This window comes from Pelodiscus sinensis, chromosome 1 (genome assembly GCF_052426305.1).
Source record: "Pelodiscus sinensis isolate ZL-2025 chromosome 1, ASM5242630v1, whole genome shotgun sequence".
Taxonomy (NCBI): domain Eukaryota; kingdom Metazoa; phylum Chordata; order Testudines; family Trionychidae; genus Pelodiscus; species Pelodiscus sinensis.
The window spans coordinates 222,318,992-222,341,166 of record NC_143052.1 but is presented as its reverse complement, the minus strand read 5'-3'; the positions used below and the strand labels follow the sequence as shown (position 1 = coordinate 222,341,166).

At 41.9% G+C, this 22,175-nt stretch overlaps 1 protein-coding gene across 2 annotated transcripts in view; it reads right to left on the bottom strand.

The window, feature by feature from the left end:
- The window catches only part of ANOS1 (anosmin 1), a 197,460-nt gene that overhangs the window by 78,031 nt on the left and 97,254 nt on the right, over positions 1–22,175 (bottom strand). For both annotated transcript variants that reach the window (XM_075915284.2, XM_075915293.2), the window contains exons 3-5: positions 18,546–18,608; positions 13,058–13,280; positions 3,225–3,409 (exon numbers count right to left, since the gene is read on the bottom strand). In XM_075915284.2, coding sequence (XP_075771399.2) covers positions 3,225–3,409; positions 13,058–13,280; positions 18,546–18,608 — 471 coding nt within the window. The remainder of the gene's footprint in view (positions 1–3,224; positions 3,410–13,057; positions 13,281–18,545; positions 18,609–22,175) is intronic.

Below are 22,175 nucleotides of genomic sequence, written 5' to 3'. Positions count from 1 at the left end.
TCCAATTGTGATGACAGTCTGGGATCCTCTCAGTTACACTTAAGATTCAAGTAGTAGCATTCTATGCTGTGGAGATGGAAGCTTTGGGATTTATGTTTCCACATCACATACATTTCTGTATTTTTGGGGGGGCGGGGGGCAGGAGCTGTTAAAAAGACACCACGTACATACACATACCTTGGAAATTACATATCATAAACTACATTAAAAGAGCATTACTATTATAGAGTCAAGCACTCAGAAGTTAGGAAATACCAGCATTAAGGTTGCCCAGTCAATCTAAATTCCATCACTTCATTCATATGCAATACGATATAGTTTTAAGTGACACTTTCACATACTGTTTGTTCTGTGGGACTCCTGTGTAATTTATTTCACAAGATTAGCAGCAAATGAAGCTGAAAGTTGTAAGAAGAGGAAGTTGCCTTGTTAAGGTACCACACTGGGACTCCAAAGAGCTGGATTCTATTTCTGGCTCTGCCACAGACTTCTTATGAGACTTTGGGCAAGACGCTGTTCCAGGGTACATGCACAAAGGTACCAGATTAAGGCTGCACAGTCAGGGTTCGTTCTCGCACTTACTAATTTTTTAGCACTTGACTTTACATCCACAATGTACTCTTACTGCAGCATTATTTATATGTAACTTCCATAGAGAATGAACTCTGATCATCACAGAACTTAAAATCCTGGCTCTACTGGTGGAATTTCTTTTTTCTCCCCCTTTGTTACCGCTACAAAGACATTTCCCTGCTCTTTTAAAAAATCGTGATTTTTATTTCCTTGTCCGCAATGATGCGGATGCAGCAGTCAAGGTTACCTGCTGGAATTATGCCAGGTGCGCTGTTAAGAAACAGACAGAAACAGAGAAGGAATTAAGTGAAAATTTATATCAGTTGGCTGCTTTTCATTAAAAAAGCACTTGTATATGAATAATATATATATTTTATGGATTGTTATGAGTGATAAGAGCATGACATCACAGGGTTTGCTGAACTGATAGATAAATGCCACGGAAAATACAATTTAAAGAAAGCAGACCAAACAAAAATATGTTATATTCTTTTTGCACTTTGTTTTTTTTTAATATAATTTTATTTTATTTTATTTTTAAAGACAATTGGCTTTTATATCAACAAATGTTCTACAATTTTTATTAGAGGCAACCTTTATCTCTGGATGTTATTCTGCTGAATTCAGAAAGCCCTGGGTCAGTCATATGCATCTAGTGTCAAAATTTGGTACCTAAGTCTAAGCTTTCAAAAGTGACTCATGCATTTGGATACTTTTGTTTTTAAATGCCAAACTTGACACATCCTAAAGGAACCTGATTTGTAGACAATGCTGACCATCCACCACTTTAGCCTGTAAGTTATTGCAAAATGAGCACATAAATATTGAGACATCCTAAACTACTCATCATTTTTTAAAATATAGGTAGAAAAATGTTGTTTTAGGAGAAAGCTTTACATCTTTATTGGTAAACTCATACTAACTGCTTTTTCACCACTTTCTACATTCTACCGATATAAAATGCTAAAATTATAGCATTTGGTATTTTTATATTAATACTAGAAGCAATAATATACATGTTATGTTATGTTTATGTTATGTTATGACTGAGGGAAATGAAGTTATGTTCACATGAAAAAAAATTGATGGAAAAACATGTCTTACAGCACAGAGAATTGGACCTTGTCTACACTGGCACTTTTGGTCACCTTGTGGTGACAAAACAGTGAGAGCATTTACACTACAATGCAAATTTTGTTGGGAAAAACACCCAGTTTTGGCAACAAAAAATGTTCATCTCTGTAAGAGACTTTGGTCTTTTCCCATCCCTTTACTGTCAACAAGGAGCCAGTGTGGACTCTGCTGTTTGTTTTGTCAAGAGAACTGGCTTCTGCTGGTATACCACAATTCCTGCCCTAATAGGGTGCTCAGTGTTTGGTGATCTCTGCTGCTTTGCAGGCATGCACCCCTCCCCTTTCAAAGCTCCACAGAACATCTGACAGCTGAGTGAGCTAATCCCTTTGGGGAACAAAGAACAAATAATTGAAATGCGTCAGTTCTGCCCTGCATTAGAAACAAAGTGGCAGGCAGAATCCTGCTACAGGGGGAGGGCTGGAGAGAGTGCTGTGCTACTTTGACATACTTTAGCATGGAGATCTCAGGGTATGTCTACACTACCCCGCTAGTTCGAACTAGCGGGGTAATGTAGGCATACCGCACTTGCAAATGAAGCCCGGGATTTGAATTTCCCGGGCTTCATTTGCATAAGCCGGGCGCCGCCATTTTTAAATCCCGGCTAGTTCGAACCCCGTGCCGCGTGGCTACACGTGGCACAGAGTAGCTAGTTCGGATTAGGCTTCCTAATCCGAACTAGCTGTACTCCTCATTCCACGAGGAGTACAGCTAGTTCGGATTAGAAGCCTAATCCGAACTAGCTACTCCGTGCCGCGTGTAGCCACGCGGCACGGGGTTCGAACTAGCCGGGATTTAAAAATGGCGGCGCCTGGCTTATGCAAATGAAGCCCGGGAAATTCAAATCCCGGGCTTCATTTGCAAGTGCGGTATGCCTACATTACCCTCCTAGTTCGAATTAGGAGGGTAGTGTAGACATACCCCCCGAGAGTTACAAGGGAATCTCACAAAACACAGGGATCAACTCTGCCTTCCCATAACACTGAACTATGGGATGCTTATCCACATTGCTGTGCTCTGTCTGTCAACAGGGTGCTAGCAATGTGGTCATGAAATGTCAATAATGAGAGGAACTAAAACTGGTTTGACTGGTTTTCATTTTTGGCAACTTTTGCATGGCGACAGAACTTTTGTCTCCAAACCTTTCTAGTATAGATATAACCTTAGACTGAGCCTCAAGAGACCTGGATTCTAGTCCTGGTTCTGCCTCTAACATGAAGGGGGACCTTGGGCAAATCACCTTAAATTTTCTGTGCCTCAATCTCCCCATCAGTAAAATGGAACTAATGACCCTACTTTCCTTTGTAAAAGCACTTTGAGATATACTCATAGGCTGTGTCTAGACTGCATCCCTTTTCCGTAAAAGGGATGCAAATTAGACACATCGCAATTGCAAATCCCCGCTTCATTTGCAATTACGATGTGTCTAATTTGCATCCCTTTTACGGAAAAGGGATGCAGTCTAGAGACAGCCATAAACTGCTATACAAGAACAAGGGAATATTATAGAAAGGACTGACCTGTGCCACTGTTTGCCAGCTGGTAGCATCATCCTCACTGGGATGGATTCCATAATTCCATCTCCTCTGTACCACATAGATCACAGGCTCAATTGAAATATTGAATTTCGAAGACCACTTAACCTCCAACTGTCCAGACTGAAGTTCTGTGAATCTTAATTCTTTCCTGGGTTTTAATGGAACACCTGAAATAGGAGCATACAGAAAAAACAATAAGATGTTTAAAAAACAGGGTGTGTATGTGAGAGCAAAGTGTTGTGGGGTGATTAAGATGGAAATGACTGGTCAGACTGAAATAAAGTTAAAGAGTTTAAAGTGTATGAGGAGTGGAATTTTCCAAAGTATTCAGAGTTGTCTTAACTGTGTCCCTATTGTAGTCAGTGGTAAACTTATATTAAACTTCAGAGTAAAATTAATACTAAGTGTATACCCTATTTCATTATTTCCTTTAGCCACCCCTACACTACAATCTACTGATATTGCCTTTTAAAAGTTTATGACAATCACGCACCACATGCTGATAGAGTATTATGTTCTCCCTGCAGTTTTGTCACCATGACTATAAGACCTCTTTTCAACACTTATAACTGACTGGGGGAAGGAATTACTTTCTAAAGCTGGTCTATTTTGATTACACCAGCAAATCAAGTTGTTAGTTGCATTTCTATGGATACTCTTTTGGAACTCATCTATTTCAGTATCTAGTACTCTTTGATTTCAGATCATGTCACAAATAAAACTGCTGTGTTGACATTTAAACCCCCTTATCAGTTTTGTTCTATATATTTTAATTATGTAATGACTTTAATAAGGCTCTGCACAGATGCTAGGGTTCACTGTGTGGATTGGTGCCATAGGTTTTAACTTAAATATGTTCCTCATCTAAGCATTTATGCACAGATGACTCCAAGAACTGACAAGTAGTTTTAATATTAAGAGCTCAATATTTTTACATTAGAGTTGAATCAAATGAGGGGTGTAAACCAGCCAACCATTAGTCTAATCAAAGTTGGAGTTTTGCCGCTGATATTAAGGGGAGAAGGACTTGATTCAAAGAGCATATATAAATCAGGTCTTTGATGGTTTTTCCCTCTGTATTCATAACTGATATTGCTGAATGGGAGCATCTGTGTCTTCTTAGCAAATCTAAAACTGCCAATGTGTAAACAGAAGTTATCAGAATGTTGATCCACTTGTCTCTATTTACCAAAGATTAAATCAGGAATATCTGAAGATTACTTTTCCCAACTCCTTCACTTCCTTGGATCAACAAACTGTTTTTTGCAGAGCTTTATAAACAGACATTTCCCAATTACATAAACTGCTGCAGTAAATAAAGACACATATTGTAACACTTAAGAAAGCTAAAGACATTATGAGGAAAATTCAGAAGTCATAATCTAATGTAATTAACATCAAGAACTATGTCAATTCAAATTTCTACATTTTCAAATCCTCTTTAATTATGATGTACAATAATCCTGCAATTTGCATATTAAGAAACCTTCCATCTGCTTTGCATTAGGGTCAGTTGGATTCACTTGATTGGAAGTAACTCAGCCTCTCTGGTGTATGTAATTGTGTGCAGATGGATCTTAGCAGAATAAACAATTAGAGCATAGCAAAGTGTATTTTAAAATAAATTTGTGGACCAGAATTATCAGTTCCATATCCCATGTGTGGATGCCGTCACTTCTCAAATGATCATTCCTTTGACCATTCTGGAACAAATTGGTGTTCCAAAATTCAGTGTTCCAGTGAGGAATTCGAACCATGCCTTGTTTTATATGTGGAATATCAGAGTACAAGAAATATGTTAAAAAAGGTGTTTCTCAGCTAATGCATATGTATCTGTCCTGTGAAAAGCAAATATATAAAGATCAAACATAGTAAAGCATATTTATGACTCAAATTTAAGCATAACTTAATATCTTGGTGACGAGGAGGGGGTGTTCTTTAGAATTTATGAATAATTGTGTGAATAGAGTAATTTGTGACCATCTTTTCTGATTTGATGGCTCACAGGAAGTTTATAAAAAACCCATAACATGGGATGGACACAGAAAATAAACTTGATAGCTTTAAAAATGCCTACACTTATGGACATTATTTAAAGCAGGAAAAGAGTAACTTTATATATGGATATGTGTCACAATGTGTATGGAAAATGAAACACCGCCTGTCCCAAACATCTTTGATTAGTCACTTTGCTTTTACAATGCCCTGTCCCAAATAGCTTAGAATATAGTTGAGACAAAATAATTAGATGAAAGTAACAGTCATCAGAGAAGTGGGGAAAGGGGAAACACAAGATTACATACCCTAGCCATAGGAACAAGTTGAAGGTACTATAGAATCATAGGACTGGAAGAAACCTCAAGAGGTCATCAAGTCCAGTCCCCTGCACTCATGGCAGGTCCAAGCACCAGACAAACCATCTCTGACAGATGATTGTCTAACCTGCTCTTAAAACAACCTCCTTAGGCAATTTATTCCAGTGTGTGACTCCCTGACAGTTAGGAACTTTTTCCTAATGTCCAGTCTAAACCTTCCAATCCTTGCTGCAATTTATGCCTATTGATTCTTGTCCTATAATTAAATTAAAGAGAATTATTGTTCTCCTACTTCCTTGTAACAACAATTTAGATACTTCAAAACTGTTATAATGTTCACTCTCATCTCTTTTCCAGATTAAACAAACCCAGTTCTTTCAATCTTTCCTTATAGCTAATGTTTTCTAGACTTTTAATAGTTTTTTTTCTCTTCTCTGGACATTTTCCAATTTGTCAACATTTTTCCTGAAATGTGGTGCCCATAACTGGACATAATACTCCAGTTAAGGCCTATTCAGTACTAAATAGATCAGAAGAATTACTTCACGTATCTTGTCTACAATAGTTTTGCTAATATGTCCCAGAACAATGTTTTCTTTTTATGCAACAGTGTTACATTGTTGACTCATATATAGCTTGTGGTCCACTATGACCTCTAGATCTCCATAGTACTCCTTCCTGTACAATGTATGGGTATGTCTAGACTACATGGTCGACGGAGCCATGTAGATGAGTTTACTGGACATAGGATAATGAAGCAATGATTTAAATAATTGCCGCGTCATTTACATGAAAATGGCTGCAGTGCTGTGCCGATCAGCTATTTGGCAGCACAGCGCAGTAGTCTGGACGCACTGCTGTCGACGAGGGAAGCACTTGTCAACTGCTCCAGTAAACCTCATTCACAAGGCATAATGGAGTGGTCGACAAGGGCTTCCCTATTTGTCCCTAAGTGTATACCCTATTTCATTATTTCCTTTAGCCACCCCTACACTACAATATACTGATATTGCCTTTTAAAAGTTTATGGCAGTCACACACCACATGCTGATAGAGTATTATGTTCTCCCTGCAGTTTTGTCACCATGACCATCACCCTCCAGGATTTAAGAACAATGAGGAATGTTTAGATACATTAACTCACCTCCAACACCTTGAGAGGCTTGTATATTCTGATGCAAACTGGATTCTCCAGAGACCAACACACACTGTTTAGTCAAGGACTTTTGACTAAACAGTATGAGTTTAAACTGAGTCAACACCTTCTTTTTGATCCAGCAAATGGACTGATATTTCTGTCCAAAACAGAAGTGAGAGGGGCAATCCTTAGGGAAGGGTAGGAAAGATTGACACCTACCATACCCAAAGATGAAGTTGGGATGATCCCTTTTAAGCTTTTTACCATGCGTGTAGGTTCCTCTATTGTTGTTATTGTTCTTTCTCATTTTTTCACTTTAAGAACAGGTGTACACTACAAGTACAGGTTGATCTAAATTATGTAATTTGAGTTACATTAGTAGCATAACATAAATCAATGTAACTTAGATTTATTTACTGTGGGGTCCACACTGCAAATGGTCAACAGAAAAAAACTCTACTGTTGACTCTCCTTATTCCTCATGTTCTGCTTGTGTAGTGGAGTTGATAGGAGAGTGATTGGCAGTTGTTTTTAGTGGGTCTTTATTAGACCCACTAAACTGACTGCCAATGGATTGACTGCTGCAGCACCAATCTATCCCATAATGGAAACAAGCCTTAAGAAAGAGCAGTATGCTGGCCATTATACTGCTCAAAAGTATTAGAAGACTAACCAAAGGGCAGATGCTGGCTGATGCATGCAGTCTTGCTTCCTTGGAACAACACAGTGGCTGTGTCTACACTGGGCCACTTATTCCGGAAAATCAGCCGCTTTTCCGGAATAAGCTGCGAGCTGTCTACACTGGCCCTTGAATTTCCGGAAAAGCAACGACGCTCTACTGTACAAAATCAGCCGCTATTGCGGAAAAACTATTCTACTTCCGCTCGGGCATAAGTCCTTATTCCGGAACACTGTTCCGGAAAAGGGCCAGTGTAGACAGCCCAGTAGTCTTTTCCGGAAAAAAGCCCCGATCGCGAAAATGGCTTTTCCGGAAAAGCAGCCTGCCAATGTAGATGATCCTTTTCCGGAAAAACTGGAAACGGAATAGTATTCCATTTTAAGCATTTCCGGAAATTCATGCCAGTGTAAACACAGCCAGTGTGTACAGGAAACTATGGGGCCTGGAAAAACCCCAGTAAGGAGGGAGAGAGACATGAATCTCTGCTCAAAATAGGTAATAGTGAGGATCCAGATGCCTAAAATTGGGTTCATTTGCTGGACCAAGGAGAGAAAATTACAATGCAGTTGCCCAGAACTGTGACAGCATATTAATTAAACATTTTCTTTAGATATTTCTGTGCATTACCAATCTCCATAGCTTAATCAATGGTGAAATTGTAGCAATTTGCACAGGGCTATTCTACTAGAGATGACTTTCAACGGGTGCCAACAGGAGAGAGCTCTCTTGTTGGCATATTACAACCATCTCCATGAAAGGAGGCAAAACCTCTCCTGCCAACACAGCTCCATACACCCTGGCACTTTGATTATTCTGATATAGCCTATAATGTAGACAAACCCATAGACACTTTTACATTTAATCTGAGTTCATTTTCTGGCTATGAGTGCTGTCAAAAAGATTAGCTTGAGTTTTAGATTTGTTCACTTGATGTTAGTCATGCTTGCAATTTGTTCTTCCCACTGGGAGGGAGGTCATTTGCCCTTGGAGAAAATGAAAAGCAAACCTGCCCAGCTCCATCATGTTCGTTGTTGTAGGAAGACAATTTTGAAGTGCTAATTAGCTGAATTAATCATCTGAGAAAGCAGAAGAGCACTGGTTCTGCCCTTCTGATGTAATACCTCTTTGTGCTTCCAGACAAATACCTACTAAAGATAACTGATAAGATGTTGGAGCAGATTGTTAGTGCTACTACTTTTTAATTAGACCACACTTCCTCTTTAGCAGTCATCTAAGTATATCACATCCTGGGTATGCTTTGTCCCCTACATAAATCCATTTAATGTCATTCCACCTCCACACATTTCCCAAGTATAAATTACTTTATAATGCATCCATTAAAACTTACTATATAACTTCATGTTTGACGTTTGGTCCTATAAACCTCTACTCCCAAGCAATACAGATGTTGTATTACTTTTACATATTAATATGTGGTATAATAATGTATTACAGGGTTGTGTTTATATAAAGCCTGAATGAGAGGCCACTGAAACCATTGGGAGTCTTTCCATTGACTTCAGTGAGCTATGGAACAAGCTCTTATTGCAGGTCATTCCAAAATCACTTTCCATACAGTGCCTCTGAGGTTTACCGTGCTTCAGTAACTTTGACCAAATTTGCTCCATTTATATAAGCAAATAAAAAGAGTTTTCTAAGCCCTAACCTTGTCTCAGATTAGAAAATCAAGCTAGGTAGAATTAAGTAGCATGGGCTTGATTTGGTCCTGTTCTGTTAATTATGCCCTTGAGAGCGCTAATGGATAGAATTTAACCAACAGAATTTTGATCAGTTTCATGGCTACGGCATTTACACATCTGTAACTTACATTTCAATGTATCACATATAGTACAGTATAAATAAAGTCATTATATGGAATTTTAGTTTGTACTAACTTCATTAGTGTTTTTTATGTAGCCTGTCTAAAACTGGCAAAAATGTAGATGAGTTGTACCCCTGAGTGAGAACCACTGAACTAGACCATTCCTGACAAGTGTTTGTCAAACCTATTATTTAAAATCTTCAGACACACAGATTCTACAACCTCCTTACGTTTTCTAAGAACAAAAGCAGAGGTTTAACCTTCTGAAATGTTTTTGTCACTTCTGTCTCCTTTTACAATTATAACCTCACAATTACCTCTCTCTCTCTCTGGCTGGCTACGTCTAGACTGGCATGATTTTCCAGAAATGCTTTTAATGGAAAAGTTTTCCGTTAAAAGCATTTTCGGAAAAGCACATCTAGATTGGCAGGACGCTTTTCCGCAAAAGCACTTTTTGCGGAAAAGCGTCCGTGGCCAATCTAGACGCGCTTTTCCACAAAAAAGCCCCGATCGCCATTTTCGCGATCGGGGCTTTTTTGCAGTAAACAAATCTCTTCTGTCTACACTGGCCCTTTTGTGCAAAAGTTTTTCGGAAAAAGACTTTTGCCCGAACGGGAGCAGCATAGTATTTCTGCAAAAACACTGACAATCTTACATGAGATCGTCAGTGCTTTTGCGGAAATTCAAGCGGCCAGTGTAGACAGCTGGCAAGTTTTTCCGGAAAAGCAACTGCTTTTCCAGAAAAAGTGGCCAGTCTAGACACAGCCACTATGTCTAGATTGCAGGCTACTTTCAGAGGAAGCTTTTCTGGAAGAGATCTTCTGGAAAAACTTCTTCCGAAACAGTGCATCCACACTGGCTAAGCGGATCAAAAAAGTGATCTGCTTTTTCAAAAGATAGCATCTAGGCTGTCTCACAGATAAGACTACCTGGAATCACTTCAGGCAGGGCAGGTCACCAGTTGTTCCTGAGTGCTGGTGCTGGAGTCTAGCAGGGTATGTCTACACTACCCCCCTAGTTCGAACTAGGGGGGGTAATGTAGTCATACGGAGTTGCAAATGAAGCCCGGGATTTGAATTTCCCGGGTTTCATTTGCATAAAGCCGGCCGGCGCCATTTTTAAATGCCGGCTAGTTCGGACTGCGTGCCGCGTGTAGCCGCGCGGCACGAACTAGCTAGTTCGGATTAGGCACGCAGTCCGAACTAGCCGGCATTTAAAAATGGTGCCGGCCAGCTTTATGCAAATGAAGCCCAGGAAATTCAAATCCTGGGCTTCATTTGCAACTCCGTATGACTACATTACCCCCCCCCCCCCCCAGTTCGAACTAGGGGGGTAGTGTAGACATACCTGCAGAGACATGCGCTTAAAGGGACCCCCCTGAGCAGGCGGTTCTCTCCTTCTGCTAAGTGCTTTCCTACTTCTTCGAGGGACAGCAAAGCTCTCGCAGTGCCCGCTGTGATTGTCCAGCTTTTTTTGATGCCACAGTTTTTTCCTTTGTGCCATGGAGCCAGAGCTGCCCCTGCACATGATATGGCTCTACACAGCCATGCTGCAGTTTCTGCAGCACTTTGTGCCAGCTGCCTTCCTGGTCCTGACCGAGCTCGATCCCGAGCTCATCCCGGGGACCCTCTTCCTGGGTGCAGGAGCAAGACTCTTGCAACCACAACGCACTGTGGAGAGACGTGTCTGGAGGCTGGACATCAGTTCTGACTGGTGGTACCAGCTGGTCATGGAGCAACAGATGTTGGCCATGAGTGGAAACCCTTCACTTAACCACAGACAGTTGCCATCCGTCAGGCCCATCAGGCCAGGGTGCACATCCGGGAGGCCCCGAGGAAGAGATCTCTCAAGTATCCCAATAATTCTCCCCAGAGCCTCCCACCTACGGGTCTCTGGCTTGCTGCACTATCTCTTTCCCACCACAACCCTTCCCTTCGCCCCTTCCCTGACCGCTCAATAAAGACACCTGTTTGGTTTTAAACAAAACAAACTCATATTGGTCTTTCAATAAGAAAAGCTGGGGAGGGAGGGATCATAACTTAGAGGAGGAGAGGGGCTTATAACCTGGAGGAGAAGGGGGGCTCAGAGTGGCATGGGGGCTGGTTGGATGTGCCATCTCAGGTGCGGGGACTTCATCAGACTTGGGGTTATGTGGTTCCTATGACCACAGTGGGGTGTGCAGGAGGGGGGCCAGAGCAGAGTCAGGGATGGCGTTGGCAGGTATAGGGGCCATGGGCATTGCTTGGGGAAGGAGCAGACGCATTGCTTAGAGGGCAGCGGGAGGGGGAATAGGCATAGCAAGGGGGCAAGAGGGTGGTAGGCAGGAGCAGTGACAGCAGGCGGTTGTGCCATCATGTTATACATGATGGCACACATGTTGTCACACCGCTTCATGAGCTGGTCCCATGCACGGTTCCGCCACTCTGCATCCTCCCAGATCTTTTGTGCCAGGGTCTGCTGCACACCACGCAGGACACTGACATGCTGGCGCATGAGGTCTTCCTGGAACCTGGCATGCTTTTGGGTCTCCCGGGCTCTGGCAACTGGCTCGGGTAATGTGGCTTGTCCCTCAGTCCCGACTGGTCCGGCTGTGGAGAATACAAACAGGGAGAGGCAGTCAGTCCCCCACCCAGGGCCAGATGTGTCTGTGTGTGGCCTCCCTTGATCCTGGGAGCAAGATTCAAGCCATGCTCAGGGGCTGCCTGCTGAGTCCGTGTGGCACACACTGACGATGCATGTGGTTCCACGTGCACGGACTACAGCATGATGTCCAGCCCGAGCAGGCCGAGAGACGCTCTCACTCCACCCCCTATGTGCCTGCTTCCCCAGCCCTGTGTGTGTGACAAACTAAGAGCACTCACCTGAAGATACCTCCCCGGTACCAGAGGAGGCCTGGGAGACGTCCATGCTCACAGGAACCAGCTCTAACAAGAGCGTGATGGTGGCCACGTTGTCTGCCTCCTCCTCCTCCTGCTGCTGTCCCTGGTCCTCCTCCTCCTCCTCCGCTGTGACCTCCAGCCAGGCAATGACAGGCATGGTGAGGCCAAGTCAATGACGACGGGTGGGGAAGACGTCTCCTCACCCCCCAGGAGTTGGGGAAGCTCCTGGTAACAGAGGCAGGTGTGCAGTCCTGCCCTGAAGCGTGAGCTGCACTCTCTGGCCCTCACCTATCCCTGCAGGAGCTCTTTCACTTTACACCAGACCTGTTCCAAAGTCTGGGGTGGGTGTCCACACTCTGCCAGGGACTTGGCCACGCGCTCAAAGATATAGGCGTTACGCCACTTGGAGCGGAGATCCTGCAGTGTCTCCTCCTCACCCCACAGATCAAGGAGGGACAGGATCTCTGCTCCAGACCAAGAGGGTGTCCACTTCTTGGTCCCCCTAGGTGGGTTCTGGGACCTCTGGGGCTGCTCCAGAGGCAATGCCTGTGGCAGGGAGAGCCACGCGGTCAGGGTGTTGCTCTCAGGCCAGCTTCCTGCCACAAGGCTTGTCCAGGGTACCTGCAGTTTTAAGAGCGGCCAGGAGACAGGAACTATAGAATTGTGATTACTTTGGATGGAGTGGCCACCAGGGCACCTGTGTTATTTCCTAGGGGCCTCTTCTTTCGAAAGAAAACCCTCTTCCCTGTCCACACATGCCTTTTTCTGAAAGAGCTCTTTCCAAAAAAGGCTTCTTCCTCATAGAAAGAGGATTACCAATGCTAGAAAAACCCCTCTATTCTTTCGATTTACTTTCAAAAGAACTTGATTGCAGTGTGGACGTAATTGAAGTTTTTTCAGAAAAACATGTCTTGATTTCCAGGCAACATTATTACAAGCTAAAATATTTAGTACACTCAAAGTGCCTCCTAATGATCTCTACCTTTGTACAGATTTTTTGGTACTTGACATGTATGTCCACATCCATTGGAACAGCATTTCTTCACCCCAGAACATTCACTGTCAGCCTCACAGCTTTCAACGCAGGCAGCAGCAAAACCACTGGCTCTCTCAGGTGCTGGGCAGTCTCCTTGCTTCACAGAGAGGATGTATTTGAGGAATTCACAGCTAGTTAGGCATTCATAGTTCTTCTTGGGGAAAAGAGGCTACAGGGAACATAAAAACAATTATTGTACAGAAGTTTTCAGTGGGGGAAAAATAATGCTGAGAGATTTCCAAAACCTTTGTAAAGAAAATTCAAATGTTTAGCTATTGCAAGATTACCCCAGAGGTAATATACATCTAACATCTAAACAAAACTTGCAGAGTACAGAATGGTGACTTTTTCAAGTAAGACTACTGGTTTTTATAGAATTAAGTTGTTTTTATCTTCCAGATTTTCGTTTGTTTTTCTCATATTGACTACAAAGATGCTTAATGACAGATTGAAAACATTCATAACCAAAGGGAAAGGACTCTCTGGGAAGTCCATTTGGGAACTATTGTGCATTCTTCCCTTTGTATTTCATGGCACTTTACCCATACTATACTGTAAAGCTGTGGTGCTAGAATTACGGATGCTGGGGGTGCTACTGCATCACCTTGCCTTGGAGGAGTAATAATATCAAATACATGGTTTCCATCATCCCTACTAAAATCATTCCATCACCCCTGATGCATAGGGACACCCCAAAATACACAAACAACATGTACTATTAATATTTTCTTTTGGTTACTTGAATCATACTGATATGATGGGACTTACCCATGTCTTTAAGCTAGCATTGTTTTTAAGGAGAGAGATTTTTCAATTAACAGTTATTTCTACTTCTGTGAAAAATTACATTGCATTTCTACAAAAAGCTGAAAATTTTGTAAAAGTGTGTATCTCCTTTGTTCCAATAATTGCTTCTAATTGCATGATGAATTTTCTCAGAGGGGGTATGTCTACACTACAAAGTTAATTCGAACTAACAGATGTTAGTTCGAATTAACTTTAATAGGCGCTACACATGCAAACCGCTAGTTCAAACTTAATTCGAACTAGCGGAGTGCTTAATTCGAACTAGGTAAACCTCATTCTACGAGGACGAACGCCTAGTTCGAATTAACTAGTTCAAATTAAGGGCTGTGTAGCCACTTAATTCGAACTAGTGGGAGGCTTTTCCTGGTGGCCACACTGGGCACCACCAGGGAAACTCTTCTGCCTCCCTCCCGGCCCCGGAGCCCTTAAAGGGGCACGGGCTGGCTACGGTGCCCATGCCAGGTGCAAGCCTGCCAGCACCTAGCCAGCAGACCCTGCACCTGGCACGGCTCGAGCCGGCCACCCGCTGCCACCCAGCCCTCCGCCTCTTCCCGGGACCAGGCTTTTCCCGCAAGAGGCGGGCGCCCTCCTGGTCTAGTGCAAACATTGTGGACCTCATCCATGACCTCTGCACTAGGCACAGGAAAGTGGCCGTCTAGGGCAGGATAGCTGCCAGCCTGGCCCCCCAGGAGCAGGTGTGCATGAAAATCAAGGGGGTCCACTGAGACCCCCAACCCTGAGCCCTGAGCTTACAATGGCCGTACTGGGTCAGACCAAAGGTCCATCTAGCCCAGTAGCCTGTCTGCTGACAGCGGCCCACACTAGGTACCCTGGAGGGGATGGACCGAAGACAGTGACCAAGCCATTTGTCTCATGTCATCCATCTCCAGTCTTCCACAAACAGAGGCCAGGGACACCATTCCTACCCCCTGGCTAATACCACTCCAAAGACCCAACCTCCATGACTTGATCTCACTTCTCTTTAAACTCTGTTATAGTTCTAGCCTTCACAGCCTCCTGCAGCAAGGAGTTCCACAGGTTGACTCTGCTTTGTGAAAAAGAACTTTCTGTTATTAGTTTGAAGCCTGATACCCATTCATTTCATTTGGTGTCCTTTAGTCCTTCTATTATGGGAACTAATGAAGAACTTTTCTTTATGCACCCTCTCCACCCCACTCATGCTTTTATAGACCTCTATCATATCCCCCCTCTGTCTCCTCTTTTGTAAGCTGAGAAGTCCCAGTCTCTTTAGCCTCTCTTCATATGGGACCTGTTCCAAACCCCTGATCATTTTAGTTGCCCTCCCCTCTCCCACCCTTTCTCTTCCCCTCTCCCACCTTCTTTTCCCAGTCTCCCCGAGTATTGTTCAATAAAGAGAGTTTCTATTTTTGAACCCACGTGTCCTTTATTTTGTACATCAGGAAGGGGGGCTAGGGAAGGGTAAGTGGAAGGAGGTGAGGGAGGAATGGGGTACGAGCCCCGGATGGGAAGGACTGGGGTGGCTCTGCGGGCTCCTCGGGGTGGAAGCTCTCCTGCAGCCCCCCGATTGTCTCCCCTCCGGATGGCAGCCTGCGGCAAGTGCAGCCGGTATGATGGCCAAGTGCTGTGATGTGCCCAGTGTGGGCACTCAGGGCACTCCAAGTCAGGACTGCTTTGCAAGTGGGGAACCCCTGAAAACTGTCTGTCCGGGGTGGGAGTAGGGTCCCTTTAAGTATAGCCCTCGGCTACCCTGAGGCAGCAGGTCCACGCTCTAAGTCCTCCTCTGATGCCCTGCTGGCACTGCTTCTGGCCATCCTTAACTTCAGTTCAGGGTCCACTCAGTGTGGACATGCTAGTTCGAATTAGCAAAACGCTAATTCGAACTAGTTTTTAAGTCTAGATGCACTAATTCGAATTAGCTTAGTTAGTTCGAATTAGTGCTGTAGTGTAGACATAGCCAGGCTGATTTTGAAGCCCTACTCTAAAAACCAGTACTCTTGTGAGTAACCCTTCCTTACACAACTACTCCCACTGACTTCAGTGGATGACTAATAAATACTGAATGGGGCCGTTATTTCCCAGCAGAAACTTTATGAACTCTGAAGCTAAATTTTTGCTTCCAAATTTTATCCCGAATAAACAGAAATTGACAGAACTCCACTGCAAATGAGACTGGCCTGGATTAATTAAATCAAAACAACAGTGAGGCTAATTTCAAATCTTAAAACATCACAAATTTGCAGCTAGTTAATTAAAAAATTTTATAGCCCCTTGAGGCATAATATGTCCTCAAGGCTTCTCTTCCGCACTCTGTTTCACAGCTCATTTTTCAGCTAGCTGCTAACCATGCTGCTCCTCATTACTTGCCTTTGAGGTTCTAAATTTAGTTTCAATCATAAAATCACTAATCAAAAAAGGATGCTAGCACATTTTAAATACAATAAATCATTGTTCTGCTAATGGTTTTCTTTTAAACCAAAATGTGTACATTCATATTTGTATATGTAAAGCAACAGGGGAAAAGAATGTAGGAGATGATGTAAGTTATACTTCCTTTATACTACTTTAGCTCTTGTCTACAAGAGAAAGCATCACAAATGTAAACAAGTTAAGGCTATGTCTATGCTACAGACTTTATAGGAACACAGATGTACTCTTGCAGCTGCACTCATGCTATTAGGTCTTCCTTTTATCCACTCTATTCTGGTGAGAGATTGCTTTCCTGCCAGCATAATTGAACCATCCCCAACAAGCAGTGGTAGCCATAACTGCAGGAGAGAATTTCCCGCTGACATAGCACTGTCCATGCCAGCACTTTTGGCAGAGAAACCTATGTTGGTCAGGGGTGTGTTTTTTGACAACTCTGACCAGCAAAAGTTTTATCAACAAAAGAAGTAAGTGTGGACAAAGCCTTAGTTTAAGGATATGTACAGACTTCTTTGCACAGGGAAGTTTTATCAGCTATGCCAACATAGTTATTTAATGCATAGTTATATCAGTATAATGCAGACAAACTTATTCTGGTATAAAAATGCTTTTTTAGATTCAGTGTAAACTCCTTCCCAAGAGACGTAAACTAAGCCAAAAAAATATGAATATACCAGAATAAAAGAGGGAAGGCAAAGAGTGTGTATGGTTATAGTGGTATAACATTAGCAATTAAATTAACACTTTCGATTAAACAAAAACACTTCCCCATGATATAAAAATAATTGTATATGCAATGACTTTCACTAATTTAACTGAATGATGTTATAAAATTGATTTAGTTATACCAGTGCAAAGCCCTTTGTAGAAATTCTCAATTTGGGTTAAATTCAGTTTAGTTAAAATCTGAAAGGATCTAATAAAATGAATGTACATAAACCAGTCTCAAATCAACTAGAAAAATCTATACAACATTTTGCACTGGTTTAACTAATCTATGTTAGAAAGACTTTGCTGATACAGCTATATCGGTATAGCAATAGTGACAGAGCTCCCCTAATGGATACACATCTTATATTGGCCAAAGAGACATGCCAAGATAGCTAAACCAGTTCCGTAAACAACATACATTATACCAGTAAAAGGATTCTCGAAAGTATAGCTATGATATTTGGATGTGTGGATTTTTTCACTCCCCTAACCACCATGGCTATGCAAACAAAACTTTTTATCATAGACCTGGCCTGTATCAGGGTTTGTCTGCATATGAAGTTATTCCAGATTAGCAATTCCCAAATAACTCTTTCTGGGAATGTCTACAATATGGAGAAGATTGACCCTCCAGAGGTCAATCTTCTAGCATTCGATTTAGGGGGTCTAGTGTAGACCCCCAAGTTGATCGCAAAGGGCAGCCCCCACCAGCATCCTGTATCACCCATTCTGTGAAGAGTAAGGGAAACTGATGGGAGCATGTGCTCCGTTTGGCCTCCTACAGTGTAGGTGCAGTGGTGACCAGGGTTAAGATAAGCTGAATCCAGCAATGCATTTTGTGTAGCTGGATGATGTACCTTAAGCTGACCTGCCTGATTTAGTATAGATCTAGGCCCTGATATACTCCACATTTGGGCATTCTTGTTGTGGAATAAGGCTAGTTTTCTGCAATTTAATTTAATCCACTTTGGAACTGGATTAATGTAAACCAGAACAAGGCTTTTTTAGTCCAGAATAAGAGTGTCCACACATAGTAGTAATCGGGAATAGATGATCTGCACTACCTTATTCCAGAATAATTTTCATGTGCAGACAAAATATGAGTCTTGTGTCATCTACTCTAGAGTGTCTTCTGATATGTGTTGCAAACATTTTTTCCTACATATGGTCTGAAGGACTAAAAGGGAGTATAGTAGGCATAGCAGCTAACAAAGGGGATTTAACAGATCTTCTCATACCTGAAAGTTAAGTAACTGTTTTGAAGATGGAAAATTAAAGCTTCACCTTGAGGAAAACGGTTGGTATAAAAAACTCAGTAACAAATTGTGAAAACAATGTCTGTTACTCAAATTTAAAACTACTAAATTATTATACTCTCAAGATATAGGAGAATGCAACATATATAGATTGTGTATGTTAGCTATGACCTTAACATGCCAATGTCTAGAGAAGTACAAATGAAAGAGACAGCCCAAAGAAAGTGAGCAAGAATGCCTCAGGGCCAACCTACCTCACAGAAACTTTGGCAATGATTTTTCTTCAGGTCCCAAGATTCTTTGCAGGGCTCCAGGCACTTGGGAAAATCATGAAAAAGAGAAAAGGGACATGTTAGTAAAATAAAAAGATAACATTCATTGCTGACTTTATGCCTTTTTTGTTTGTTTGACAACATAGGTAGTCAATGATAGGGTTTGTTTAAACTACTTCTCTGAGGTCATAATCTCAGATCAAGGTCATTTTGAACTACTGTTAGATTATAGGAAATGTTTCCAATATTTCTCACTGCAGTAGGCAATATCATTGGTTGTGCATGTGCTATCCCCTTACTTATTCTATTGAACCTGGATATTGTTGACAGTTAACATCATGTTACTGGACTGCTTCATGGAATGTAAGAGGCAATGGTTATTGTCAGAAGTGCCCTTGCAATCTAACCCTTATCTCCTGTGCTTTTACCTAATAAGTAGGCTAGCAATTTGGCTCTGCCAGGCTGTGGGAGGGATGGGAAGAAGGAATACTGCTTCCTGAGGCCATGGAGTAGTGGTAGCAGAGTTTTCACCACTCTTCTTATGCATTGTGAGGGTCATGTTATAGTCGATTAATCAGTCCCAAATCACTACTTTCTCATCTTCAAACACCACTACAGGATAAGCACTGAACATAATACTATGAAATGTCTGATGTGCAGACTGCCAGTATAGAATTTCCAAATGTGATCCAAGCCGCACAGCAAAACCAGAGCCACAGTGTCCAGGACCCTCTATTGCCATGGAGAAAGGAAAAGATTTGTCCTACAGTAAGCCAGGTGCCACTTTCTAAAATCTTTGCTCTTCCTTTTTGTTTATTGAGAAACAGTCCTATTCCAAATTCATCCCTTTTTTCTGGCTCATCTTGGTTTTATGAGAAGCACTCCCATTCCAGGAACATACCATTTTCTGGCACAACCCAAACCCTTTTATTGCTTTAAGTAATAAAATAAATAAGAGGATGCTGTATGCCAAATTTGTGTTCCTAGCTCTTACTGTTTAGTAGGAATTCCTGATCAAACAGAAGACAAACTCTCGAAAAAATATAGTATATATCTAAATATAGTAGCCCATATATGCCATGGCAAAAAATTAAATGCACTGAAACAAGATTTGGCTTTGTTCCTACTAGTGAAAGAAAGCCATGCATTTTGTAGGAAAATCATAAATGTATTAGTCACAGGGGCTAGAAAAATGAAATATAGCTATTTTCCATTTCCTATTTTGGTGTTTTAATTCCAGTGTCCGGCAGTTCACTAACCACAAGATACATTTTAGCACAATTAGACAGCTATTTTTAAAGCTTTCACTAGATTGTCAGTTTAATGAACTCCAGAGTTTTCTTGCTTCTGTGCTATACGTACTATACGTCTGAGCCTGATTCAGCTCTCACGCCAATTTTACAACCCTTAATTGCCTTTGATTGAATGAGTCTTGATATACAATGGTGTACAGGTGAAGGCACTATGGGTGAAACCCTTACTCCCTAGGAGCTCTTCCATTGACTTAAATGATCTTATACCATGTCCTAACTCTTGAAGAACCACATAAAGCTTTCTTAAGTAAATAACACCAGGCCTGACTAGATCCCCCAACTAAACACAAAAGGGATCTTCTATATGTGCTTCATATTCATCCCATATGAAGGGAAGGCATTGCTGCCCCTCTACTAAGTCTGAGGACCTGGGGTGATGAGAGAGTTAAAACAGTAAGCTTAGAGACCAGTGTCAGGTGTTCTCATACATGCGTAGGGTTCCCAGGTGTCTGGTATTGAACTGGACAGCCCAGTATTTGGGCCTTCCCTCCAGTAAAAAAATTCAGAAAATACCGGACATTTCACATGTCCAGTATTTTCTGTTTTTCCTGGCTCGGGCGTCTGCTGGAACATGCATAGCTTGGGTGGGTGGGACGGGAGGAGGCTGGAGCATCCCGGCAGACTTCAAAATGGCTTCCTTAAAAGGGCAATGGCTGTTCTGCTCTTAAAAGGGCAAACTGGGGTGTTTTGTTTTGGTCAGCTACTGTAAACTTTTCCCCTTTTTGTTCAACAATTGTAAACTATTTTTTTTGCTCAACAGAATTTTTTCCCAGTGTGTGTGTGTTTTTTAGGGGGGAGGGTTTGGTATTTTTTTGTTAAACTATCTGGCATCCCTAGACATGAGGATCAGCCCGTGAAGTGTTTCTGATGGCCATGACTCCACAGCTTCAATGGAGCTGCATTGTATGGATAGGTGAAGAGATGTCACCGGAGACAAAGTGCAGATTGGCCTGGCATACTGCTGATAACCCTGGATTTAGGATACTCTCTTGCATAGGTAGATATATACCCCCCAGATCCATTGGAAAGGAATGTCTCACTCCCATTAATGAATGTGCATTTAGCCTCATGTTATGAGGTAAGGAATTCTTGATACAACTGAAAAAATTGGAACACGGATATCAAGGTCATATGGCATAGATGAGATTCAAACCTGCTCTCTTGTATATCAGTCCAAGGCAGCTATTAACCACAGGGAGCATCCCTGAGTTCTCATGTGCTATTTATAGGCAAGGCAAATCTTACTCCCTTGATGGCAATGTTAAGACACAAATCTCAGGGAGGAGAACAGTGCAGAGATGTTTCTCTCTGTTTTGATCTGTCCTCTGGATTTTCTCATGGAAGGGAGCAGTATGTCGCGTAGTGGACAACATATGTTAGTTTCTAGGAAGGTATTCTGTTCTGGTTTACATTACATATACTCTTCCAAACTGCATTTTATTTATTATAGTTCAATAAATTAGCACATTCCCTTTCCCTTCCTTGGAGCCACAGCTGTGTTCTGAAAACCGCTACAAAAATAAGCTGTTTATTTCTGTGTGTTTTGCAACAGATTGATCCTGATCCATATTTGTTGCAAGAAGTTCCTAAAATGCGGCTGAAACTATTGCTATTGAAAATCCTCCCTCCCCCCTCCATGACTAGTCCATCCAATCAGGCCAGGCACTCAGCTAATTATTCACCCTTAGAAACAGGCATTTGGCATATGAAAGTGATATGAGAAGCAATCCCTCAATCAATAATGCCTAAGAAGATATTTTAAGATATAAAATATGTCATGTTGAAAATGTAAATGAAATAAACCCATTGCTACTACCAGGGGCAGGCATTATTTGTTTTTTACATCAAACTCTTCAGAAATTACTTGAACAAAGTATGCATGTCTTGAAATTAAAAATCTGGATGACACATTCCAAAGACTTTGCTGAAAGTATCCAAGGGCCTGATCCAAAGTGCACTGATCTTATTTCAGACCAGATTTCATGATGGGGAGAAGAACATACAACTCTTCTGGCCAATAAAAAATATAATCAAACACCTACAACACTCATGGGAAAAATAGTCCATTCTAGGATTACCAGCTTTCCCAATAGACAGACCATACACCATTTCTGTAACAGCTGGCAACCTTAGAAACACTTCCTACTTGTCCAGATTATTGTAAATGTGTGTCTGTAAAAGGTTTCTGAAAATCCTTCTTGTAGGACAAGGTAGAATTTATTCTAGGCACAGTTTTCTGTTGATTTTGACTCTATTTTACTTAGAAAGGGGTGGGGGTTGGGAGGTAGAATCACCTGCA